We start from the raw sequence: 27,888 nt of genomic DNA on the forward strand, positions 1-27,888 counted from the left end.
CTACGACATGTTTTACTAAGTATAAATGATTTTGATATGTCAAAATGTGATTGAGATTTTGACCCGGATTTTGATCGACAATGTCATTGTTATAACTTCAAACAAGTGCTACATATCACATTAGAAATACACTGTTTTTGATAATAAATATTGCAAAAATATGTCTTTCTTTTGTTGTGAAAGCTCTAAATTCTATTTTTTATTTTTATTTTATTTAAAAAATATGGCTGGAATGGCATTTTCGGGGCTCATTCTGAGTTTGGACGCTAAATAGCAATGGGCAATGCAATGTTAGACCATGTAAAAAAAATATACATGTTTAGCGTCCCCGTCCGTTTCCTTTTGGGGGAGGGGGGCCGCCTCCTATTTTGTCTTCTGTTCTTCAATGAATTAAAACATGACAAAACATGCTGCCAAAATGATCTATTTTATATTTAAAATTTAAAAAAATAATACTGGAGGCCATCTTGAAAAAAAGCCCGACTGTCAGGAAAAATGCACCGAGCGGCCATTTTGAGCGGCCATTTTGAGCAAAAAGAAAAGGGCCTTCTCCTCCCGTCCTCCTCCTTAATTTTCAAAAAGGCAGGAAGCTAAACGTGTTTTTTTAATTTTTTTATTCATTTGGCATTATTTACCAAATGATACAATTACCATGAAATGAAATAATTGAGCAGGTAACGGAAACAAATATATATGAGGTTCTTAGTCTAAATTATTGGATTTTTATGTATAATGCATAAGATATCTATTACATTTTTAAATTTTTTTTGTACATTTCATTTTTCTGTTTTTGGTATTTATAGTATTGGTCTGTGCTCTGTGTGTTTTATATGTGCCTTGTGCATGCCATATATTTCAGAAAGAGGTCTACGATATTGTTTTGGTATGGTTTCATGTATAATATGCATAATATATTTGTATAGTTTTGTATCTTGTAGGTAACCTTTTATGTCGAATAAAGAAGGCATTAGGTCTAAATCAAATAAAATTATGTCTATATCGCGGCTCAATATCTCACTCTATTTTAAACTGACTTAAAAGAGAAACTTAACATATTCATCATCATTTTCCTCTTCTTCCTCCTCCTCCTCTTTTTCTTCTACTCCTTCTTCTTCTTCTTCTTCTTCTTCTTCTTCTGTCTTATACTTATTATCATTTCTATCAGGCATCAGTTTAATGTTGTTATTATTATTATCATCATTATCATCTAATATATTTTTTTTTTCTTATCTGACTGTAAATATTACTATTTTAACTTATTAATTTTGTACATGACATAATGTCGGGGACTCCACTAAAAATAAGCTTTCGAGCTTTTGTGGGCTATCCTGTTCAAGCTGGCCTAATTTTGATTTGTTGTTCTTGCCCATAATTGTTGTATGTTGGGAAATTTGGCAAATAAAAATCAATCAATCAGACCAATAGCCAATTTTTATTAAGGAATTGAAATTACTAGACCTATACGACAACCTCAAGATCAGACAAAATTAATTGGTTTTATTACAAAACCAAAACACAACATTTAGATTTTTCAAGGTTTCCCGCAAATTTTAGAAATTACCAAGGACAAAGTTGAGTTCAAACTGAAAATCACACGATGTGACTGGAGTAGTGCCTAGTTATCAATGTTCTAGCTATATGATCCCTTCAAGCACCCCGTATGGAAGAAAAAAAACATTACTGGCGGATTTATACCAAAAAAAAACTCTTCAATGAGGAGGTCATGACGGTTTTTTCAGATTTCTCCGGGGCTAAGCACGAATACTCCTGCCCGACTCTTACGCCCATCTCTGTTTGAGAATTAAAGTTATAACTTTTATAGAGAATAAAAAAGACAAGAATAGAACTATGACACTATCTAATGTAGACCTAAATTGAGAAACTTACGGGCCCATGCACCAAACTATAAAGGAATAGGTCCACCGGTAAACGAAAAAGGCATCTGTTTGTCATGGAAGGGCTTAACTAATATAATTATTTAGACAACGGGTAATTTTACTACAATAAGTGCACAAACTCCACCACGTCGGAGGGCCCGGGATTTTTTTGACTTGGGACGGGGGCACGTTTTGCCTGGTAGACATCAAACATCCGAGTCTACAAAAGCAATAGCTGATTTAGATGTTCTGTGACAGTCTCAGTGTCAGGAAAACTGCAATGAATAAAATCAATCAAAAAGGCCGGAAGGGGAAGTTCATTCCGGGAGGACAGGGTGGAGACATATTTTAACGTGGGATAGAGGGGCATTTGATCTTTGTGCCATAATTTTTATGAGGGCAATTTTCTTGATTTTTTGAAAATGGAGGGAGGCGATCGATTAATACCAAGTCAACATAATTGTAGATAGTTTTGAGATTGAACCATTGAAGCTACCATATTTTTTCTTAAATACACTCCGTTTAAAGTTTTCTTCAAAAAACAGAAAGGAGTGAGAGCTAGAGAGACAAATAATTATAATTAATTACATGTACTATAATCTCAAAAGCAAAAGGTGCGAATCGTTTTGGTACGATTATTCATAGGGCGATTGTAGAGGAGCGAGGAGAGTCCGGTTGATAGTCTTTGAAAATAGTCCCAAACAGAGATATTCAAGCTTTAAGTATTGGCAAGGCTAGGATGAGATGATTGCCGGTAAACATGTCCGATTTTAAGACACTCGAGCATCCCTACGTTTTGTTTGTAATAAGATGGATTGATGCCCCCTTTCTAAGACAAGGGCTCTACTTTTTATCTTTGAAGGGGGGGGGGGGATTGGGGTGAGCATGAAGTTCCACAGTCATGGGGGGGGGGGGGGGGCACAGGCAGACTGCATGGATGCGGACTGGATGCAGTGGCAGAGCATGGGCAGAGGCATTGAGGCGGACAGGTTGTGTGTGGATTTACCTCGATCCACGAATATTCCATTTCGTTTGTATAAAACAGGGCCGCAACCGCTCGATGAATTACATCTAACATAGCCTTTATTTTTAAGTTTTAACCGCATACAACTTCATTCTCTTTTTCGTTCATCAGTGCGTGTGTGTGCGTGTATCAAAATTAATAGCTCAGTTTCAAACTTTTGAATCTCGCAAATAAGCAAAATTCAATACCCGGAGTGTAGGCACTTAGATCACAAAATAATGAATAATACGATTATCATAACCCCCTCCCCTCCCCCCGGCCCCCCCCCCCACCTTGGGGTCGGAATGACTGCATGCCGCTGTTACCAAAATGTCCGGTAAAGGGGTACTTTTCGTGCGACAAAGTCCGGCCCGAGAATTGTAAAAAAAGGGGTGTATTTAACTTTTCACCCGGAGATTTCTTTAAAAAGGGGGTGTTTTTCTTTTTTTCTCTCATCTCTTTGGACTCCTGAGAAATTATTCCGAATTTAGGGGGGTACATTGAGCATTTTTCCGTATTTAGGGGGGTCTCCAACGGCAGGAAAACGGCCCGCGAAAGGGGGGTTCGGAAATGTTGGCAGTCCTCAGATAGGGGGTGCTTTCAAAAAGAGGCAACGAGCATAAACGCGTACCCTAAATAACACTGAGTGGGGGGGGGGGGGGCCTCCCCCCACATAAGGATCAGTGTAATCGAATGGTAAAAAAACGTGACTGCCTAACTGAGCGAGAACTGGGAGAAGGGAAAGAATAGCCAAGGGAAAAGGACAAGAAAAGTCTAGAAGACGACTTGACCACGCCGCCGCCCTATCCGCTAGGCCCTACTCAGGGGTGGGGGTAATTTTCGGGGGGGGGGGGTAATTGTCCTCGGGGTGATTGTTCTTGATTGTCCTAGGGGGTATACGTTGTCCTATATAGGGGGTTATTTTCAGGGGTGGGGTATATTGTTCCCGGAGGTAATTGTCCACGGGGGCACTTTTTGGGGTAATTGTCCTTGGGGGTAGTTTTTCTGGGGGTAATTGTCCTTGGAGGAAGTTTTTCGGGGGGGGGGTAATTTTCCGGGGGGGGGGTACTTTTCCGGGGGAATGACGCAAATATCGAAATCATAATACTAGCATACTCTTTTTCTGAAACAGAGTCTCTGTCAAAGACTAGTAAAGTAATCATGACGTCATATACGGGGATATTAATGGTACAGAAAAAAGATTGTGTAAAAATGCATTGACACAACACGGAAGATGATTTCGTGACCATGTTATGACCGGCGTCTTTAGGCAATTTTTTGTTGATATTATTTTCATGACATACTGGACATCGTCACTGTTGTCATTTGGATTTTATGAAGATGACCCTTCTCTCAACAAGTAGTGAATAATTTATATGACAGCGGATCGGAGTTAAATTTAAAACCGAGAACAGAGACAGATCACAGAATAGACGGAGCTTCTTCGCAACGCCGCGTGATGTGAGGACCCGCCGCCTGTAGTCAGACACGGACTGGTACAACTACAAAAAGACAACAAACTTAGAAGTAATCTAGATTTGGATCAGCAATAGTAAACAGTTCAAAGTTTCGTCAAACATGGCCCATTTGAATGGTAAGAATATTCTCAAAAATTCTCAGTAATACAGGTTTCAGGCTTTTCATTCATTAGTTATTCCTATAGTATTAATTGTTCAAAACTTCAATATAAAATTAATAAATTGATGAATTAACCAAACAAACATGAATTTGAAATCAACTAAAAAAAAACAAGTTTGTGTACGATTGAAAATGACTTATTAAACTGCTTAATGGTGTATTATATGTTTATTTCCTAGAGGCTAGACTGTAAATAAATTGTCCTTAAGCCGTTTTTTAAAATAAATGCATATTCTATTTTCTAATGCATAACGCTTTTCAGCATGTTGAGTGCACAAAGAACTGTGCGCATTGAGCGCTTTACTGTGAGTTTACGTGCTCTCATTGGCCGATTCGCTCGAGTGGCTTTGAATTTAAGTGAGAGAGGGCCTACTTAACTTATGCGCAACTTAAGTTCAATGGCAAAGGTAGTACGTAATATTACGTCACTCCACAGAGATTGCACACACCCCCAGTATAGTACGATAATACTCTGTATTAGGTCTGTACTCAAAAGGAAGAAGAAGAAGAAGAAGAAGAAGAAGAAGAAGAAGAAGAAGAAGAAGAAGAAGAAGAAGAAGAAGAAGAAGAAGAAGAAGAAGAAGAAGAAGAAGAAGAAGAAGAAAGAAGAAGAAGAAGAAGAAGAAGAAGAAGAAGAAGAAGAAGAAGAAGAAGAAGAAGAAGAAGAAGAAGAAGAAGAAGAAGAAGAAGAAGAAGAAGAAGAAGAAGAAGAAGAAGAAGAAGAAGAAGAAGAAGAAGAAGAAGAAGAAGAAGAAGAAGAAGAAGAAGAAGAAGAAGAAGAAGAAGAAGAAGAAGAAGAAGAAGAAGAAGAAGAAGAAGAAGAAGAAGAAGAAAAGAAGAAGCACTTCACTCATAACTGACGCACACATAGCATTGCAAACACATAAAATAGAAAAATGAAAGAACATCTCAGAATAAATTTCCAGTTTGTACAGGTAGATTTCTACCTTAAAGATGACGAAAATGAGAATTGTAAAACTTAAACTTAAGTGAAATTTGTTCTGAGATATTTGAAAAAATCATAACAAATGGAGGGTTTCAGGGTTTGACTGAAATATAATTTTGGTATCGAAAAAAAAACGGAAATTTGCAAGCTTGCTCCTCGCACAAATATCTCGTAGCATTGGGTGAATGGAGAACAGCGTTAGCCAATCTGAAGGGCCCATGTTGACTAGGCTAGGCGCCAACTTACAAAAATTGTAAGCTAAAGACAAGTTCCATGTATGTGCAGTGTCTAACTTACTCTGTCAAACAAAAAAGTAACATTTTTTACTTAATACTAGGCTACTAACTGCAGGTAGGCAATACTATAGACCATAATTATTATGACTATCGTTATGATATTGATATACTTTTGCCTTAATCATAAATCTATGTTTACTTATGTATACTTGCATTAGAATCATTTAGACTGAGGTCTAGGCCCTATGCAATGATGTACACATAAACCTGTGGCTGCATGTGCATGAAAACATTTCCTGAAATGAATTCCGAATTTTAAATGCATCACACAAAAATTAAAAAATGCAATACATGTATTTTCCTGACTGAACACTTGTCATGTTACTTGTGTGTACACATAATTGCATGTTACATATTTCACACATTCTATTCAACATCTACATGTATGCTTCTCTTAAGTTTTAACACATTACATGTAACTTGGATACATGTAAGGTCTTAAAATGCACAGTTAAGGTTTAGTATGCATGCAGATCTAACATGTACATGTACAATACTAGTACAATGTACATGTACATGCATATCATGATATTGATCGAGACCTACATACGTGTAGCCTAAATGTACTGTAATGTTTGTTTTTGTTGTTTTTTAATTTATGTACATGTACATATATTTTGTAGATTTAAGATTATTATTAAGAAGCAATTGTACTATTTTTCAGGCCTTAAATTTCAACATTTTTAGGGCAAGGCCACTTTTATGTAGGGCACATTCCTATATTAAAGCACAAATGGGGGAAATGGGAAAGGGCACAACAAATCTCCAAGGCCAATGAGAGGGGCATTGAGGCCAATCAAAGGGGCATCCAAGGCCATGGCCTTGGCGGCCTTGGATTAATTTAAGCCCTGATTTTTGTTTCCTTTTCTTTTATGCAGGTCAGCAGATATTCTTCCTGATATTGATTCCATCATTCATGCAGACTGTGTATTCCACCGGTAAGGATTTGAACAGAAGACAATACAATACTACTGGTACTACATGTAGGCAACTATGCATGTTTGTAGCTTCCCATTAAACAAACTTTGTAGTTAGCACTGTAGTACATGGGGCAAAAAGAATCACCAAATCTATTGAAGTACAATCCAGGTTACATTCATGACCATGTATGTACTTTACATGTAGCATTGCTGAGTGACTTGGAAATATTCAATTTAGGGATTTACTGTACATTGTAGGTACTGGTATACTCTACCCTGGCTGTAGATTTGGGAACAGATTTCCTTTATACAATATGTATGTACTACAAGAAGTCATGAAAATTAAGTATTTAATGCTCCTTTTTCTCTTCTTCATGAGGGTTCTAGGACACCTACATGTACATACCCCCTGGACATCCAACCCGGATCACCACCCCCAGTCAACTACCCCCTAGGACAACTACCCCAAGGACAACTACCCCCCGGACAACTGTCCTAGCGGGTAGTTGTCTGGGAGAATTGTCCGGGGGGTAGTTGTCCTAGGGGGTAGTTGTTCAGGGGGTAGTTTTCCTAGGGGGTAGTTGTCTGGGGGAATTGTCCAGGGGGTACATGTAGTTGTCCGGGGGTAGTTGTCCTGGGGGGTAGTCGTCCTAGAGGGTGGTTGCCCTAGGGGGTAGTTGTCCTAGGCGGTAGCTGCCCTAGGGGGTAGTTGACTGGGGGTGGATGTCCAGGGGGTACATGTAGGTGTCCGGATACGATTTGTATGTTTACATGTACATGCACATATAGACCTCTACACACATGTTCTTGCAAAAATAGCTGCATAATAAGCCATGTGAAATTGCTTTTTATACTATTTTAAGAAAAAAATGTGATAGCCTTGTACAGTTGGGCTTAAAACTTGAAGAAAAAATAATGTTTAGTTTGAAAAATACGGTTTAAAACTGTAGGTGTGATTGAGTAAGACACCAAGTAGTAAAAAGTACTTTGCTATAATATTGCCAAATAAAGCTTATAATAATGATCATTGATGCATTAACATGTACATGTCTTTCTCTATCTGTTTCAGCTCCCCTAGTACAAGTAGCATGTCCAGAATACGACCCAGACAGACACGAACAGAGAGGGACGATAACCAGCCCTAACTACCCCGACGAATACCCTCCTGGTTCCCAGTGCAAGTGGCGTATTTTTCATGACCCTGGGGAAGTTGTGACAATCAGGTAAGCCTACTTTAATCCTTTGCTTCATATACAGTCAAACCTGTTTATAGCGACCGCCCAAGGGAAACACAAAAAGTGGCCTTTGAAGACGGGTGGTCTTTGTAGACAGGTTCCTTTAGTACATGTCTCAATGAGAAACCATTTTCAATGGAAAAAACCAATGTGGCCTTTGTAGTCAGGTGGTCTTTGTAGACAGGTGGTTACTAAAGCAGGGTTGACTGTACATGCATGTCTTATTATTACTATCTTTATTATTATGATTAATATCATAACAAAAAAATAAAAATAGTGATAATAATAATGATAGTTTATTTATTTTGATGAAATTATAAATCACAAAAATACATGTAGAGTAAAGGAGGGTTTTTGGGGGCTGGTGGCAGTTTTCGGCCGGTCCGTTGGATGCATGGTAAAATCCCTTTAAAATACATTGCATAACAGCATATCACAAATCACACACATACAATAACATGGCAGAGTCACTGGAGAACCACATTTGCAATGGAAAATGTATCTTTAAATATCACATTTTAGCGTTGTAATCGGCGGTCCCACTACCCGAATCTGAAAAATGGAATATCTTAGGTGTGTCTGTAAGGATTGTTTGAGAAGAAATACTTAGGGAATCCCACTGCATGTGACAGCATGTCCATCATTTTGTAATTATTCTTTGATTTCAAACTTATCTTCCCCTCTGTAGCTGTAGCATGTAACATCCGTGCATTTGGGGGTATCGGCGATAGCGAGAATTGTAGTCTGTGCAATAATTCTGTTTATACATCTACTAGTTTCTGTACATTCATTATTTTGTTCAAATAGAGAATGCACTTTCTTTTTTCATTGACATGCACACTGTTTAATATTTGTGCATGAAACTGATTTTAAATTTTATTTCCTTGTTTTTACCAATATTATTTGCTGATTCAATATATGCAATGTGAATCAATCCTTATAGTACCAATACGTACATGTACATGTATGGGGTTTTCAAGTGAAAATAATTTATCATTTTTGAAATGAAAGTGTGGATGAAATTGGTTTATGTTTCATATTAAGTTATTTATCAATATGAACATTTGAAATGTAAATAGAAAGTGAAAACTGTTTGATACAATGCCAGACTGAAAGTGACCTAGAATGTAATGTATATACATGTACAGTACAACCATGTACAAGCAATAATGTACATTAGTATCCAGTACTACAAAATTAAAACAAAACAAAACAGCATCAACAACCAACCAACCAAACCAAGAGAAATATCAGAGCAGCAGGATCTGTGAGGTAATGATTTAGAAAATTGTAAAGCTCTGAATCTCAGGTTGGCCCCCGGCCCCCCACTCAGTGTTATTTAGGGTACGCATATGCATGTTCCAACCGATATTTTGGCAACACGCATGGGGTCTGTCCGTTCTCGGAGTGGGGGGGCCGGGGGTTGGCCCTTAAATTTATTTTTCCATTTAAACTTAGCCCAATCAACTTTATTTGTACAATATGACTTTGGGACTACATTTACATTTATTACGCAAATGTAATAAATGGTGGCAGAAAGTCCTCTAACAATGTACACAATGTAGAATTCATGTACTGCTTTTATTGTACAGAACAGTGTGTACATGTACAATGTACTAGGCCAAAACCTCTGTGCAGATTTACTTACAGGTAAATGTAGGTTTGATTGCACATGTACATGAATGGTAAGATTCAAATTAATGCCTTTCTTTCCCATTTTCCTTTTAATGTTAAAGGTAAAGACCAGTATTGGAAACGCTCCAATTTCAAAAAATGAAATGGAAGCTCTCATTACCAATCATGTGAAAGAATATGTTTTGACTAATAGCATGATGATAAAAAATTTGCTGGGAAACCGCCTACTAATTCATATATTTGGTAAATTTGTTTCTCTCATGGTCTGTGATAGATATAGGGTAGTCCCATATACATCTTTCTGTGTATAGTGCTTGTAACTTTAAGAAGAATGGGCCAAATTTCTTATCATTTTGATGATTCCAGAACCTTGCAGATGCTAGATGCTAGATGATCAACCTTTTCTGATCAATTCCACAACGTTTCTTTCACAATACAATCGCATGACCATAACTGATCTTTGCCTTTAAACTGGTCTCGGACATTTTTCCAGTTCTTGAGTATTTATACTGTACTCGTACGTTGTGTACCATTTTTTCCGGTTCATGATGTACAAATACATTTTAGTCAATATTTTTTCCAAAATGCTAGTCAGTAATAGCTCTGTATGTACAGGCAGGGCTCTAAACTACACTCATATTATATTTTATTGATACCTTTAGTAATAGTATACCAATATTTACATATATGTAAATGTATACTTTGCTTGTTTACATACCGGTACTTTCCTACAATTTCCTTAGCTCACATTCCTAACATCTTGTTTACAATAGGCATACAAAAGTGTTGCAGGGAAACAAACTGAAACATTGATATCCTGTGAAACCAGAAATATTATGATACAAAATTGTTGTAAATTGCTAAATTATGGCTCTTTTTAATGGCAAAACTTAGCAATTTCCCCAAAATATATTGTGGTTTATTTACATGTACTTTAAAAAATATGGACCTTTTAGAAATTCAATTTCACGTTCTAGAAACTTTGTGATTTGAACATTTTGCAGATTGATAAGGGTCATAAATTTCACTGCATGAGTCTTTTGCTTATATCAATAATTTCAGTTTGTTCCAGTCGTGATTCCTTTTTTTCGAAGCATGACACCTTCGTGAATACATACGTATGAACCACTGCATAATTCACAAACAATTGGCCATTTTTTGTAATGTAACGAAATTTAATGCACAAATCTTTCTTAAAGATACTATGTCTTTTTTGCAACCAACACCAAATTCTATAGAACTTTGCAGGAATTATGAGTACATGTAATGTATGTGATGTACATGTATGTCCTATCTGTGAGATTTAAACATTAGCAGTGTCCTAGTATTCAAATTATGCAAGGGAACCTGTTTACTTTCTAGACTCTCCTGTCAGACACTATTGAGTGACTGACTGACATCTTGTTTTCTTTGGTAAAATATACACTGTAATGAGCTGTACATGTACATGACCATTTGTCTACATTAATAACCCACTACTTGTAATGACCCAAATTAAACTGATTCAATCTTTGGGCAGCACAAAACATACAACCATTTGGTACAAGGGTCTGAAAATCACACTATTACTTAGGCGATTGCAATCACCCACTGCAATATGACAACTGATGGTCGTTATTTTCCCACAAAAAGCCAGTTTCAAACCCTTTCGTTTTGAGGGAAGTTCTAAACAATTATTGTCTTTCAAATGCAGTTGGAATTTAACCTTTCCATTTTTTGACCTGCAAATGGGACATACATCATGTACACTGTAGTACCTTTAGTGCCTTGTTACAAATTATTTTATTCTCCTGTTATGAATAAATGTATTTCAGTAGTCAGAATGCGAATTATTACATTAGGTACATGCAATTCGCATTCTGACTATTGAAATACAATTATTCATAAAAGGAAATGCAATAATTTGTAACGAGGCACTTTGATACATGTACTGTACATACATGTAAGAAACAGAGATTTATGTAATAAATTTTATCACATTACAAAAATGGTCCACTCAAGCACATAAAATTTGATGGTTTTACGGTAGTATACTGAGTCTTTGACCACCATTCCATGCAGTCTATCTTGGACATATTTTTTTACAATACTGTATACTGTACATACACCTGTAGTGGCTGTCACATGCTACATGTACAATAGATAAAAGGTGCAGTAGCTTCTAGACTGTCAACAAAAGTTTGAAAGATTGACATTGGAGTTTATTGTTATTTTAATCATTTTCCTGCTTAACTAAATTGAAGGTGCACCACCACAAGTCCAAAGTTCAAAGAGTGTGCAGTACGCCCCTGAATCTTTTTCTGTCTTGTGTAAGAGTCTGGTTATTGAATATGCCCTAGTGTTAGACTCTTTCTTTTTTGGTGCTCAGTTGGTAAGGTAAACTATGAAGGAGAACAAAATGGAGGGGGGTGGGTGACATTATATTCAACATTGGTATTATCAAATTTGTGTCCATGATTAATTTCATGTGTGCTTTCTCTTTTTAAACAGTACAATGACTCTCTCTCTCTCTCTCTCTCTCTCCTTTGCTTTATCTCAATTCACTTTTCTTTTTAATTTTAAAGTCCACAGGAAGATGCTCCTGTCTTAGCTTTACCCTACTGTTATAATTGAGAAAGCCTAACTGCATGGACTACATGTACACTGTACATGTAGTGTGACAAATTAAAGCTTACATCTATAAGTATGCAACAAAGGCCCTGACAACCTGTCCACTTTTCATTCTTAAGTTAAGAAAAACAAAAACCCATCAAATTTACAAGGAGTATGACTAATTTAGTTGTTGACTGTTTATTTAATAAGGTACATGTAATCAGTCTACACGTTATATTTACTTGTGCAGTCACAAATTTAAACCAGGAGTGCAGGAAATTCTAGCAGTGACAATGCATTTTACATGCACTTCCCTTTTGGGTTTATATCACAAGTAAATACATGTACATGTACATGTGTATAGTACTCATAGACAAATATGGTAGTGAAACGTCCTCAATTCTTCTAAAACTTTACAATATCAGTATTGAAACCGTTCCAGGCTTTGTAAATAGAGAATTGTAAAGGCCAATTCAAGCAGAAAGCCATATTCATCCAATGACGTCTGCATTAAATCAAAGGTTATTCACAGAATGAAGAACTGTATTGACAATTATCATGAATTATGCAGTAATAGGGAGTCTAGCAAATATTATGTGTGCAGAAAATGTCACATACATGTACATGCACAGCTCTTTTAATACACATGTACAATTGTACATGTGTATTTTAAAATTCCATTTACAGGCAATCATACATTTTAAATGAAAACGATTTTGTGATTTGTTATCGTAAGTCAATCTGCTTTAATAGATGATCTGATCGTTTTCCTGGTTAATGTTTTAGGAAGGGATAAAGAGGGGGAAATCACTACAGTCTCATTAGAAGGAAGAGGAAGTGATAGAAAACTGCACTTTTGTGTCTATATTTAGCTTACCGGTATATATGTTTGATTATGAGATGTTGATATGTGATCTCTATGTTGAATGTACACTTGTAGTAGAGAACATGAAGTTGTACTGAATTTCAGTATATCATCACACCAAATGAAGTATAAACAAAAACGGTGTAATTGTATGTCCTGACATAGTCATTGTATGTTTCCATATGTATTTACTTGTATCTCATGTGTAAAAGTCAGGTATACAGTACTACAGTATTCCGTGTGAGTCAAAAAAAAGTTTACACCTAGAAAATTGCTATTTATTTAAAAAATCCTCTATAAACAATAAATTATTATACATCTTTAAAGGGATAGTTGAGTTCTGTTGCAGAGGGCGCTACACAAAATAATTTTTTGTGAGAAAATGAAAAACTGAGTGTTAAATTTGAAAGAACATAATATTTAAATGACAAAATCATCTTTGTTTGATCAAAATCGGTTCAGAGACGGCTGAAATATAACGATTTCTAATACTTGTGTACCACCACAAATATTAGATATTTTGAAAAATTTGAAAAAAACGTTGAAAAAACGAAATAACGCCTTTTACATGTAAATAGTATTTCAGCCAATGTCGATGTTGGCTTTTTTGTTGGCATTTTCGTGTTGCTTATATTACCCACAATTAGCCGGCTCATGTATTGTTATTTTCAATGAAATAATTAATTAATAGTCACCGTGTTTTTGTTAAAGTGGAGCTGAATAAGCCAGTTCACGGTTGCAGTCTGAGCATGAGCAGATAAAGGTCATTGCAGAACAAATTTTGAAATACACGGAGACGAAATATTGGATACGTGCTGAAATACTGGATACATACTGGATACGTGCTCATGCTGGATACGTGCTCATGAATGTTATGTAACATTATTCATTCATGCACATTTAGTGCACTCCATGGTACACAGGTGAAAGTATTCTTTGAAAAGGGGGAACAAAGGCTATTTATAAAAGCACCTCCATCGCTATAGGAGTGATTATTTCAAAATGTATAAAGTGGGACCTCTTCATGTTTTGAAGATCTGTGGATATTTGGGGTCATTGCAGTAAGGTGCTAACCGTGAACTGGTCTATTGGTAATTGGCTAAGTTTCACACATTTTGGGGTCTAAAATTACCTTCATAGCAATTTTTGGTTCTAAAAGGGCACTATAAACGTCATAGATAAGAATAAGAGCAATAACCATGCACTTTGAAGGCACTTGCGGTCTGAAAACAAAACTCAACTATCCCTTTAATATGAAAGAGTATTTTATCCCAAATCATTTGGTATCATTTTTGTTTGGTATGTGTTCACGCTTGGATGAACAGGAGGCATTGTTTGCGAGAGTGCAAAAATCGACTTGCGCCAAAGTGATGCCTACAGCATGTATTATGTTGGGATTAGCGGAGTGAGAGAATGAATTGAATGTATCAAATGAAATACATTGCAAATGCTCCATGCAGAAGCAAAGTCACACACGCGCACAAAATAATGTTCGTTGATATTTGATATCTGTGGCATGTCTAATTTTGTCGGGATGTTATTTGGATCTGAAAAAAAAAAGATTTAATACCCAAATTCCAATTGTGTTTTGTTTTAACATCAGATAAGCAACTTTGGCACAAGTCGATTTTTGCACTCTCTCAAACAATGCCTCCTGTTCATCCAAGCGTGAACACATACCACACAAAAATGATACCAAATGATTTGGGATGAAACACTCTTTCATGAGATGTATAATAAATTACTGTTCATAGATGATTTTTAAAAAAATTAGCAATTTTCTAGGTGTAAACTTTCTTTTGACTCGCACTGTATGGTAATGATTCACCTTTAATTAGTCGCCATGTACATCTACGTCTACTGTAAAAGCACATGGTAGGGTACACAAAAATCTGTGCACGTAGAAATTGTTTTAGAAATGTTTGCCCTACAAGTAGGGCTTTGTCAAGTAATGATTTTATTTTACTATGAAAAATAGTTATTGATATGTCATGCAATCCCCTTAAGGGCTAACAAATTTGTAAAGCAATTTTGTTCTTTAGGAAGCAAAATTATTTTATTTTTTTTATTTTTCTTGAACTCCGAGCAGAAATCTAGAATTTCTTCTACATTGTATTGTAGGATACTTAAAAATGAAATTATGAAACCTATTTATAAAGACCACTTGTGGCAGGCAAGAAAAGTGGTCTTGATGGGCAGATGGTCTCTACAGTATGTGCAGGTTCCTCTAGTACATGTATGTGTTTCAATGAGAAACTGTGCTGCCCTCTATATACCCACTTAAACATAAATACAAGTACTGTACATGTAATTCTAAGTGACATTTTCCTGAATTCCTCACTTGTTTGTTTTCTTCAGCTTTCAAGCATTCAATGTCGAGCAAACGGACGGGGCACAGTGCACATCAGACAAGCTTCAAATCCAGGAGAAATCCATCAGGACGTACTGTGGATATGAGCGCCCGTCCCCGTACATCTCTGACCCGACTAGTGAAAGCAAGGACATCCTCATCAGGTTTCAATCCGACGAACAAGTAGCTGGGAAAGGGTTCTCGCTGGATTATTATAAAAGTAGGTGTTCTGATGGCCAACTACTACTACAGTCAAACCTGTCTACAGCGACCGCCCAAGGGAAACACAAAAAGGGGTCTTTGTGGACAGGTGGTCACTAAAGCAGGTTTGACTGTACTATTACCACTAATGATATGTCTTGTTTTCCCATGGTAGCCTCGTAAGTATTAATACTGGGGGGTGTTTCACAAAGACTAAGATCAACGTTAAGTTGGACTTAATTATGGCAGGCCGTTCATGCCACTGTTTGCTCTCACCATTTACTGGCATTGGTCTCTCAAGGGACTTACAAATCATGGTCACAAATCTACAGAATTTACATTTTTGGACAGTTCATTATTGAAGGGAAAAATTGGATCTAAATAGTATCATAATGGTGAGAGCAAACAGTGGCATAAACAGCCTGCCAAAGTTAAGTCCAACTTAAAGTCAACCTTAGTCTTTGTGAAATACTCCCCTGTTCTCCATGAAGCCATTAATCTGCATTTCCCACTCCATACCCAGGGGTGAAATGGGGAGCTGGTAGGATGACAAAAGCATTTGTGTTAGTAATTGCCATATGCTCTCATGGTGACCATATGTAAGAAATACTCCCCAGGGAGTGGACATGGTGCACATTTTGCCTGAATGAATCTGACAACCGGGATGAACATATGTAAAGCGCTTAGGGACAGTCTTTCATATATAGCGCTATATAAATCCTGGTTATTGTTAATATTGTTAATGCCTTCTTTTCCACTTTTCAGAAGTGTCATTTTTGACAGACATGGCGCATTATAAATGTTCACTATTATAATTATTGTTATCTTATCAATCAACAGGTCAACAAAATATGGACTCTTGCCCCGATGCAGAGCTGGAGTTCTTGTGTCAGAACCACAGATGTATTCCTAAGGAGTGGCTGTGCAATAATATGGACGAGTGCGGGGATCGCAGTGATGAGTCCGTCGATGTATGCCAGACAGGTAAGACAAGATAGAATGCAAGCAGTGGTGGATATTTTTTTTTTTGGAGGAGGAGGGGGAAGGGGGAAGGGGGGAGGGGGCATAACCTGCCTGTGCTGAACGCCTTCTATAGTTAGACCCAGAAGCCTTACTGCTGATAAGACATATATACTTAGTTTATTCCGCACCGATAAAACGGTTGTACTTGAAACGCGGTCCTAAAAACCTACAATTGCAAGTTAATGCACCTGCAGTATGTTTTAAATTCCCAATTCCCAAAAATGACACTAGGACTACTAAAAAAAAAATTTACAAGCACTTACTGACTTCTGCTAAATTTGGTTTTCTTTCCAGTACCCTCTGTTTCTCCTGTGACGGGCATCCCTTACTGCCCGCCCCACACCATCTACTGCCTGAAGATGGACGGCATCACGTCCCAGTGCCTCCCCGAGGACAAGAAGTGCGACGGCAACCAGGACTGCGTCAACAACGAGGACGAGCTCGGCTGCCAGGCCACCTGCATCCACGAGATGCCCCCTCCGTCCGGCTCCTTCTCCTCCCCCAACTATCCGGACCAGTACCAGAACAACCTGGACTGCCGCTGGACGCTTGTCGTGACCGAAGGCAACATCATCCAGCTGCGCTTCGTGGCCTTTGACATCGAGCAGGGCTACCTTCGAGACTACGTGACTGTCTACGATGGTGGTTCCATATCAGCTGTGAGTTGGTGGTGGTGAACTCGATGCGTATGGCACAACTTGAAATCAAATAGGAACAAAGTTTTCAAATATTTTGATGATGCCTGGGATGATTCATGTTGACAGTAATATTGAACATAACTATCCTTTGCTTGTTTAAGATAGATGCAAATTACACAATCATTAGTTTCTTTTCTTTGATGATCAAAACCTAAAATACTGTATACAGATTCTGTTCTGCAATATCATAATGCCACTAAACAGAAAAACATCTTCTTAGCCCAGCTATTCTCTTTGGGCCGAATTCACAAAGGAAGTTTAAATTTTAACCCATGGTTATAAACCTTCATTTACATAACCCATGGTCTAAAATTAGCGCAAAATGAGCGCAGAACAGTCAGATGTCCAATATAAGACCCGCTCAAGGCAAGGTACGCTTATGTAGCGCTAATTTTAGACCATGGGTTATGCAAATGAGGGTTTAAACCATAGATTAAATTTAAACCTCCATTGTGAATTGGGGCCTATGGCTTTTGTACGAATTTCTTGGATTACGAGCACAACGCGTGAACATGCTTATTTTTCTCCTTCTCAGGACATCATTGGTACTTACTATGGCTACAAGTCAAGTAGCCCTGACAGCAGTACTCATTATCCATCGGCCGTCATAGAGGGCAGCAGCAACCGTCTCTATGTCACTTTCATCACTGATAGCAGCTCTGGGAACACTGGCTTCAATGCAACCTACCAGAGTAAAGGTAAGAGGGGACAGTTGACTCAACGTCCTCATTGTGCATTTATTACGTTTGTGAGTAATGTTACAAGTACAACTAGTGCAATATTCTATTGTCTTTCGAGACAGACAGATGCAGAAGAAGAAGAGTAATGTTACTTACATGTAGGAATATTATTATTCATGTAAAGCACCACTGCACTACTTATAACTACTTAGGCCCTCTATGTAGAAAACAATGCCTAAGCGGTGACCGTTGGTCCCCCAGGGTCTCCTTTTTCTTATGTTAATTGAGAGCTGAGTTGATGAGATAACCACCTGTCAGTGACTAGATCCCTCCTGGTCAAACTAGTGCAGATAGGCTTTATAGGGATGTTGTTGCCATTTCTATTGCTAAGTTTTCTTTATAAAATACACTGCAGCCCTATCATTTTGCTGTATTTAATCCCATTAAAGGACAGTGTGATGTAAAACACTTAACTACTGCATAAAACTACATGAAAAAGCTAATCGAAGAAGAAAAGTTGATTGATTTGGATTTAAAACACAAACTGTCTCCGAATCTTAGACTGTGATTTACACTGCAGAAAGGGGAAGGGTAGTGATTAAGTTATACATCTCCTTTGAACTTGTTCTTAAGGCTTTGCACTATAAACCAAAGTCACATTAGGTAAACTTTTATGATGTGTTTGTATGGACACAAAAGAAATGCATACAAACAAAGCTTTGACGTGTATCATGATTCTTCTGTTTTGCATCAGGTGATTGCATCGATGATCAACGTACGTGCAGTGCAACAGACAGCAACTGCTATGCTGAGAATGAGCGCTGTGATGGCAAGATGACGTGCCTGAGAGGGGAAGATGAGCAGGGTTGCAGTAAGTATCTGGAGGGTGTTTCACAAAGACTAAGATCAAATTTAAGTTGGACTTAACTATGGCAGGCCATTCATGCCACTAGTTCTTCTAACCATTCCTGGCATTGGTTTCTCAAGGGATGAATAAATCATGGTCACAAATCTACAGAATTTACATTTTTTGATAGTTCATTATTGAAGGAAAATATATTATCTAAAGATCATAATTGAGATAGCAAGAGCAAGGTTGCAGTAAGTATCAGGTTCCTATGGTAGGATGTCAGAAAAGAGTCAGGAAAAAAATGCTTTAGAGAGAACAGTTGCAGATAAAGTCTGAAGTCCTTGACATGAATTTGAAGTTGAAAAGAAATAGTTGCAGAACATGATGAGGAATATGCTTCCCAATAAACTTCCAGCAATAGGTTCTAGACCTCTGTAATGGCCCACACTGATGTGAGATCGAAGACTGATTAAACAAAAAAATCTTGTGGCGAATTGAAATCTGATAATGTAGTACACTTCTCATTTCTGTATTGCTTATAATAATAATAATAATAGTGAACATTTATAATGCGCCATGTCTGTCAAAAATGACACTCCTGGCCCAGTTGTGTTGAAATTGTATAATTGTGGGCATACGACCACCAAGTAATTCAAGAAAGAAAGTAAAATACATATAAGTTAAAGTTTAACATACTTCAGGACATAATTTGCAATAATAGAATAATACATTATTGCATAGGTAAGTATGCGTAGGGGCGGTTTTGCCCACACTTGTGTCTGTTTACCCCCAGAACATTACTTATTTTCATTCATTCATCTATGTGTTGAGATTAGCTTTTCTGTGAAATGCAACTGTAGTCTTGAAAGAGTAGATCTAGGTCTTTTGACCTCTGTATTTTCTTCTTTCCTTGACCAACAGATGGTTGTCCAGAGGGTGACATACCATGTTCTACATCCTCTGATCTACCATTGAAATGCTACGACAGTCTGGAGAGGTGCAACGGTCAGCCACGTTGTTCAGGTCAGTGCTTTAAACAACGTTTTGCTTTCAACCTCAACCTGGATCTCAACAAAAAAGTGATAGAGAAAATAGTGAAACTTGGCGTACATGAATATAGTGAAACTTGGCATATTTGAATTTATATCCTGCATCAAAAATGTGTTGGCTTTTGATTGGTTGAGAGCTCGTCACATGACCAGAAATATTTGACCTATTTTTAGAAAGTACTATATGAGAGTACTATTTTGGTTTACTATTTGGGAGCTAGAAAAAAAATGTGAAATTTTTTTTTGAATTGAATCAATTTTTTTTTTTAATCTTAATTTAATGAAAACAAAATATTTTAAATCTTTCTAGATAAAAATTGACATTTTTTTTGTTCTAAAAATTTGTTTCTCAAAAATGTTTTTTTTTTTTTTTTTAAATAAATTTTTGATGCAGGATATAAAACAAATATACCATGCCTTCTATTCGAGGTACTGGTTAAACTATGGGCCTTGGTGACTCCAAAAGTACCATTTGCTTCGGGGCTGCGCCCCTTAGCAAATAGTACTATTGGAGTCACCTCTTGCGCATAGTTTTAACCACAACCTCTCAAGGCAGTGTATATTTGTATAATAGACTGTGTATCTTACAATGAACAAGCCCAAATGTGAATGGGACTCACACTGAAGTGTTGAATATTTAATGACATTGCCTTGATTGGTTTGGTGGCTACTTATCCGCATCTTTGATATATTTTTCTAAATCTTTTATGATATTGCTGTGATGATGATGATGATGATGATCCACAGCACTTGTATGGCGCCATTTATCTAGTTCAAACTGTGTGATGTTGCCATTGTTATTTTATTGTACTGCTTTTGTATTTTGACTTTGACACTGTTTTATTACATTGTGAATATCTGAATGTTTTGTAAAACATACAATATCGGTCTTGAGCTGCATGTCATGTTGATTTTTTAATAAACTAATTAAATTAAAAATACAAAATTAATGATCAATGAACTTATTCATAATTCTTCTAGGTAAAGAGGATGAACTGGACTGCCCTGCATCGCTATGTAGTGGAGAGCATGGCCTCTTCCTCTGTGGAATGGGCAAGTGTATTAAGGAGAACTGGATATGCGACTCCAATGTAGACTGCCCAGACAACACAGATGAAATGAATTGTCGTAAGTAACCTTTATGACCCAATTAAATGTAATGTATCCCTGGTTAAGGATGTTTTGTATGTTGTCATTGACATTTTTAAGCACCGGTAGTCATAAGAGTCAGCTTACACGGAAAAAAACTTTTTGTTGTTGGTATTAAAGCCCAAAGTATTGAATATTGATACCAAAATGCCTCAAACAATACTGAATGTATGCCAAATGTTTAAGATGTTGTTGTATAAAAAATTCCCCCTTCTGAGCTGCTATGAGTTTTTCATGCGTTACCTTAGCAGATGGTACTAAACACATGATTTTCATTTCTCTTCTTATCGCTGTCCTATTCAGCAATGTCCCCTAAGGTGATCACAGCAGCTGTAGTTGGTTCCATAGTGTGTGGTCTCCTGCTTATAGCTGCCCTCAGCTGCACCTGTAAGCTCTACCAGCTGTACCACAGCGACCCCCATCCTCCCACCCACGTCTCCCCCCTCAGTGAGATAGAGGATGAGCTGATGAGACGAGAGGCTCCTCCCTCCTACACGGCCAGCATGTCCTCGCCCCACTTCGACGAGGCGCAGCGGGCGTTCATCGAGAGTCTGCAAGCCGCCGCGCAAGCCAGAGCTGGGGAGGGTAACAACGGGACCGGTAGGTCCTCAAGAAGAAGGAACAACTCACAGCCGGAGGGAGGGGAAACACCACAGCCGCCAAACGCAAACAGACCCAGCTCTCCAGATAGCATAAACACAACTCAGGACACAATCTCTACAACTGACAGTACTACGGTTAGTCCTCCTAATCAACAAAATCCTCCGTCATCAGACGCAGCCGATGATGGTTCTTCCCCTTATACAGAAATCACAGAGCTACGGGAGAGGCCGAACCTTGGTGGTGATACGGCAAGTAGTTGTACGACGGATACCGACTCTGATACAAACGCAGAGGCGGAATTGGAGCATCGAGATCATGAGATCATCAGGGCGGCAACTAATATACGTCGTATGCGGTTAGCAGGGGGATTACAGAACATTGTGGATTCTGTGACGAACCGACAGAGAGAAGGTGCATCGGACGGGGAGACGAGAAGGCGATCGAGCAGCGGCTTGCAGAACATCATCCAGCGCGTCAACCGCACCAGGGAGAACCAGCATAGAGGGGAGGGTGAGAACAGCGGGGCAAACTCCCCAACCGGCGCTACCCCTCCCACCCTGGCCGGCCCGGACGGCACATGCACTCCACCGAACACGCAAGAGAGTTCATTCACTAGCGAAGATGATCATTCTCCCGAACGGGACAATGCGGTTAACCACCATTCAACATCATCCGCAGACGGGAGTGTTGCGGTGGTCCAGGGTACCGCAGAGAGAAATGAATCATCATCCGGTGCCTCAGACCACAAGCCTAGCTCCTCCAACTCACCCCAGCCACCTCCATCTCCCTCGCCCAGCTCCAGAAGCTCCAGAAGTGACGATGCACCCATTGATCTTTCAAATTCACATGCTTTAGACCATGATGAGGACTCCACCTTCATAGATGATGATGATGAAACTATGCTCCTTGCCTCATCATAACTTAAATGAACCCTCACCCAAAGCAAGCGGATGCTTTAGTGAATACAATTTATTTCATGTGCTTTCACCTGCGGCTTCGACCATGTAGATTTGTATGTCGGTATTCATTGAATCACTTCAAACAATCTGAAAGACACCATAAGGGATCTGGCTAGGAAGCCATGTGCGAAGCTTCTCACCAGTACACGTTTTACTTTTCCATCGCAGGAAAACATTGCAATTGTTACTGTGCACGTGAATGAAGGAGTAAGATTTGGAGAGGGTCTATCGTCCTAATGGAAGTTATTGGAGTGATTTTGGAACATATAATGGAACATTCAGCAAATTTATAGGTAAAACTCTTATAGAACTGAACCAAAGGGATAAAACAAAACTTATATCATCTAGGGCAAAAATGGAAAAGTTATGGATGTTATGTATAAGATCAACAGAAAGAGGAGTTCAATGATAAAAATAATTATTCATGTTTGCAACAAACAAAAACAAACAATGGGAAGTTGGTGTGATGACCACATCTTTTATGGATTCTATGCACCGTATTTTGTGAAGTCTCTACACCGATGGGAAGACCCACAACACATATAATATCCTTATGATGTTGTCAATGAACTGTTGAGGTGTTTTCTATCTAACCACCTGCTAATTGTCTCTGGAAGTCCAATTTGTTTTATTTGAATCTCTGATTTGTTTAGACCCACTGCTGAATGGGTTGGCAAGCGTTTATAGATTAAGCTCACTTTTTATATTTGAATTTCAAATTTTTGTATGAATTATATATATAGCTCTTGATTTAGTATATTTTGGGGTGCTTTTCCTTGCGGGTTAACATTTTATATATCTGATTTTATTTTGTGAACTCCATACACAGTTACACACATTATTTTGAAACAAAAAGTAGACCAAGGAAGTGGTTCTAATACTTCAATGTAATGATTCTATTATGTGGTATAAATCTCTATCAGCCTTACAGTTATGAACTTAAAGATGGTTTGTTGTCTCTTTTGCAGACCTAAAAACCTGAAGTTCGATGAATCTAGTGGTATATTGACGAGGTCCATTATTAGGAACCTCCACCCCAAATGAAAAATTGGCTTTCAACTAGCAAATTTTGAATTTTAATTCCAGATATTTATTTTTGAGACCCATAGAAAATTTGTACTTAATTAGACCGTTATATCTGTTGAATTGAGAATACCTTCCTTTGCAGCAATATGAAAACAGTGCTAGATTTGCATTACTTACATGTGAAAAGAAGTTTCAGAACCTACAACTGTAAAATTTTGCGCAAGATAACTGAAGGATATAATTCAAACGCTTTACAAGTTCGACTTGATGGTTTGTTTTACCTGACTGCCAAGAGACAACTGCTGTACCACAGAGCCACGGCATGGAATTTCATGGAGTTTGCACAAGTCTGCAAAAGGGACTTACTGCCTTTAAGTGAGGTTAAAGATAGTTGCCCTGTTTGTCCCACTGTTTAAATCATTGTGTTCTAATGTAATGTGTGAGATGAGATTTAAATATTGCAGAAAAAAATATCAGAAATGATTCATTGCACGTTTTTGGCACAATTTTGAGATAACTTTCTCTGCAGTGTACATGTAGGCCTTCTTTGCTATAACCTAAATCCTTTGACATCATTTAAAAAATAATTAAATCCCCCTTATGCCATTGCGTGGGTCATTTATGTAACTTCGGAAGGACATGCCAACTCCTGATGGAAAATAACATACTCGACCTTTCATAAGAAAGTAAAAAATCAGATGAGAGCTACCTAAAAATAATTTTCTATGTCTATTGTACATGTCTCATCATTTAGGGCTCAACAATATCTTTTTTGGCAGGGGGTTTGGAATTTTTCTTTTTCTACAGTCTGTATGCGTGACCCCTACGTAAAAATTTCAAAATTTGAGGGACTTAGATATTGGGTGTCCATGTATCCCGGGCGCCTGTCGTTGTCGAGCCCTGTTTTGTGTCTCATCTCGTCTATACATGTTTAAAGTGCTTTGGAAATTATTATTGCCTTGACTTTAGCTGTAGCAGCCATTGCCAGGACGTGTTGCATTTTAAGAAGTAGAAGTAGAACTGTAGATAAAATGCCTCGTTTGAGTACAAACACACTGACAGGGAATTTGAAACCGGCCTCGATACTTGTAAATCGTCCATGAAATACAGTATTTTTATTTGATGCTGAAATTTTTGATTTGGTGAACCATAGTGTACATAGAGCTCCCCTTCATAATGATAAATCATAAAAAACCAAGCAGTTGAAATTTTATCTTGAGATCAAATGCGCTTAAATTGTGTTTACGAAAAAAGTACTAGATATCTATATCATGATATTTTATATAATCATAAGACTAGTATCCGGTGTGTTGTTTGACTTTCATCGTTGCAATGCTTTGTGTATAAATTATTTGCACAAATATCATTGACATTTATGCTGTATTTATAACTAAAACGACAAGTTTAAATCATCTTCTTTTCCATTTTTTTTAAATCTGGGTTCAGCAAAGTTAACCTAAGGTCTACAATACCGAAGGTCCACCAGAGTTAGAAAGATTTTTTTTTTAAGTTGCAGGCATTTAACTGCTAACCACCCTTTGCTTAACCCAATGGTGCACACTCTCATTTAGCAGAAAGGTGCGACATGCTTGTGCTGTTCTGCCAGCCGCATGACAATATTATTCTAAACACTCGTAGAAAATATAGATTTGTGAGGTGCCTTTGTGTAAAGAATATATCTCAAACATAACACTTGCATATATATGGCATGGTAGATTGCGCCTCGCCCAACACTAACTTGCATTTTACTCTTTTCTCATAATAGGAACAAAAATATAATTCATCTCTTATATACATGTACTGGTAGAGAGATAGGCACAATTCGAAATGGCTATTGAAAAATGGGTGATACACAATTATGCTAGTTAATAACTTAATCATTACCTGTATGCATGTCGAGAGAGAGGACCAGAAGTTTGGGATTTTGTCCTGTATTCATTGAGTTGCATTATACTTTTGGTTGTCGTGTTTGCTTTTAGTGAAATGAAGGCAAAACTCTGAACAATATTTCAAATCTTTTGCCTGAAACTGCATTCATCTAAACCATCCCTTTTCTGTGAACCTATTTGGGGATATTTTTGTTGGTTTGATTACATAGTCGTTTATAGACCAACTATATTTTTGTTTGAAGATGGTTGTTTTTCCTTTACAAAGGATTTTTGTCCTCTCTTAATATGACTATTTATAAGACACAGTTTTTATTGTGCAAATTAAACTTTGGTAAAACCAAACCAGTGTAACAAAAAAATGAAATGTAACATTCAGTGTCACAGTGATCTTGTGAAGTTAATTTAAATTAGCACATAAGGACGTAATAATCATGGTTTCATGTAATTGTGATTTTCTAAGTTTAATCTGACAAAAATAATTCAAAATTCATGAGTTTTGCTGCCTTAGTGGAAGGAGCCACACACTGACTGAAAATTTGAGTCACAGACAGCAACAGAGGTGTCAATAATTTCACTCCACAATTCAACATCACCAAACTGTTGCTTCCCTTAACTCTGTAAAGGAAATTGTGAAGTCAACCAGTTTTGTAATGTTGCATGTTTGACCATAATATCATGGTTCAAAGATCCCCCAAAGTACTATGTTAACACAAAGTTCCCTGTGTATAATCATCAAATGTTTGGCAATTATTAAACTTTTTTTAATGAATCTTCACATGCAGATTTCATCATCGCTAGAATACATTGTGCACTTCAGTCTTGAGTCAGTTTTGTTGGGAACATCGGGGGTAAGGTGAGATAAGGATAGTATATTATTGATATGAATCACATGCTGTAGTATTTGAAGATGATGCATCTACATTCGTAAAGCAGTACTAGTACTTAGTATCTACATTTTCGTGTACCATTTAAAACTGCCAATGTTATCGCAAGTGCCCAAATGGCCACTGCGTGTTCACCTGTTGCCTCAGAATATGATATGAGGGTTATACGTACCTTGTTTTTGATATAGAAATACCCCAAGTATTATTAATCTTGATGCCTAGTACTTTGAGTGGTATCAAAAGAGAGATATATTTGTTCTGTTTTAGCATTGCTTTGATTATTTTGTAAAAGGCTTGCATGGTCAGGTTGCCACCCTAATTTCAGATTGAAACAAAAAGTAATTTAGATTTATATTATGAATGCTGTAAATGAAAGAAGTTTCATGCTATGCATCTGTTACCAACCAAAAGCTACCTAATCAGATTTTAAAGCTTTAAGAATTGACAGGAGTGATTTATAGGATGATATTATTTGGTCATTAATACCGAACGTTTGCTTTAACAAAAATAATTTACAAAAATAACAGTTGGTATAAAGTTGATGCTCGGAGGCGTGAGGGTGCCCATATTAGTTAACCTTTATGTAGTACTTTCATTTGTCACTATCCTTTTCTCTTGTTATATACTTCAGCAACTTGTAACTTGTTTTATTCTCTGTATCCCTGACTTTATCGAGATTCTCACTGAAGCTTTGAACATTATTTGTAAAAGCATTTATTTCTGAAATGATGCATATTTAGACGGTTGTTTGCTTTTGTTTATACATTTTTACACAGTGATTATTAATCGGAAACATATATTTTTGTGTTTATACATCTTTTGTATAATTTGCTTTTTTCATTGCTATGATATATATGATTTTGTTTTTGAAAGAACTGGAGCTTTGTACATTTGAAAGGGCTAATTGATCCTAATTTCTTGTAACTTTGGAAACTATAGAAGAGTATATTTATATCTATATATATATATATTACAGAAACAGATGAGGGTGTATCATCGTCTCGTACTGACTTACATTGTAACGTTTTTTCCCGGAAATTTTGTGTAAAAAATGAATATAAATGACCATGATGAAATGGAAATTGAAAGTCTACATGTTTCCTTTGAAGTTGATAAAGAGGGGATTTTCTGAATTATAGAGAAAATGAGATATGGAAAATGTGAAAATGATGTAAATAAGGATGATGATGATGGGAAGTAGGGTGATGTTGATGGTGATGTTGGTTGTGATGACGATGGGTGTTCGTGGCGAGGTTGATGGTGATGATGATGTTACCAATAATATTTGTGGTAGTAATGGTGTGCAATGATGATGCTGATGATGTGATATGGTGAAAGTGATGATGATAATGGTAATGGTGGCGAAGATGATGATGGTGATGATGTTGATGGTGTATTTAAAGACAAAGACTTTATTAAAGATGATGTTGGTAGCAGTGATGTGTATGGTGATGAGGAGGGGGGGGGGGGAGGATGACGATGTTATATGCAAATAGTGGTGGTGATAATGTTTATGATTT

At 37.3% G+C, this 27,888-nt stretch overlaps 1 protein-coding gene across 3 annotated transcripts; it reads left to right on the forward strand.

Annotated features, from left to right (window-relative positions):
* Positions 1-4,073: 4,073 nt before the first annotated feature.
* LOC576382 (low-density lipoprotein receptor-related protein 12) lies at positions 4,074-27,450 on the forward strand. 3 transcript variants are annotated; one of them, XM_030975108.1, is made up of 11 exons: positions 4,074-4,474; positions 6,639-6,743; positions 7,750-7,903; positions 15,366-15,577; positions 16,399-16,542; positions 16,876-17,240; positions 17,815-17,977; positions 18,714-18,830; positions 19,731-19,832; positions 20,840-20,986; positions 21,311-27,450. In XM_030975108.1, the coding sequence occupies exons 1-11, from the start codon at positions 4,459-4,461 to the stop codon at positions 22,528-22,530; spliced, it is 2,745 nt and encodes a 914-aa protein (XP_030830968.1). In that variant the 5' UTR covers positions 4,074-4,458; the 3' UTR covers positions 22,531-27,450. The 3 variants fall into 3 exon arrangements, with proteins under 3 accessions (XP_030830968.1, XP_030830969.1, XP_030830970.1); XM_030975109.1 differs by having other exon boundaries at positions 6,639-6,734; XM_030975110.1 differs by having other exon boundaries at positions 6,639-6,698.
* The last annotated feature ends 438 nt before the right edge of the window (positions 27,451-27,888 follow it).

This window comes from Strongylocentrotus purpuratus, unplaced genomic scaffold (genome assembly GCF_000002235.5).
Source record: "Strongylocentrotus purpuratus isolate Spur 01 unplaced genomic scaffold, Spur_5.0 spur5_scaffold_8, whole genome shotgun sequence".
Lineage (NCBI taxonomy): Eukaryota > Metazoa > Echinodermata > Echinoidea > Camarodonta > Strongylocentrotidae > Strongylocentrotus > Strongylocentrotus purpuratus.

What these genes read in the sequence shown, in the direction of transcription:
- LOC576382 (XM_030975108.1), top strand. An exon ending in GGGGAAGTTGTGACAATCAG is followed by an intron (nt 7,904 to 15,365) that starts GTAAGCCTACTT and finishes TGTTTTCTTCAG; the next exon opens with CTTTCAAGCATTCAATGTCG. An exon ending in CACAGATGAAATGAATTGTC is followed by an intron (nt 20,987 to 21,310) that starts GTAAGTAACCTT and finishes TGTCCTATTCAG; the next exon opens with CAATGTCCCCTAAGGTGATC.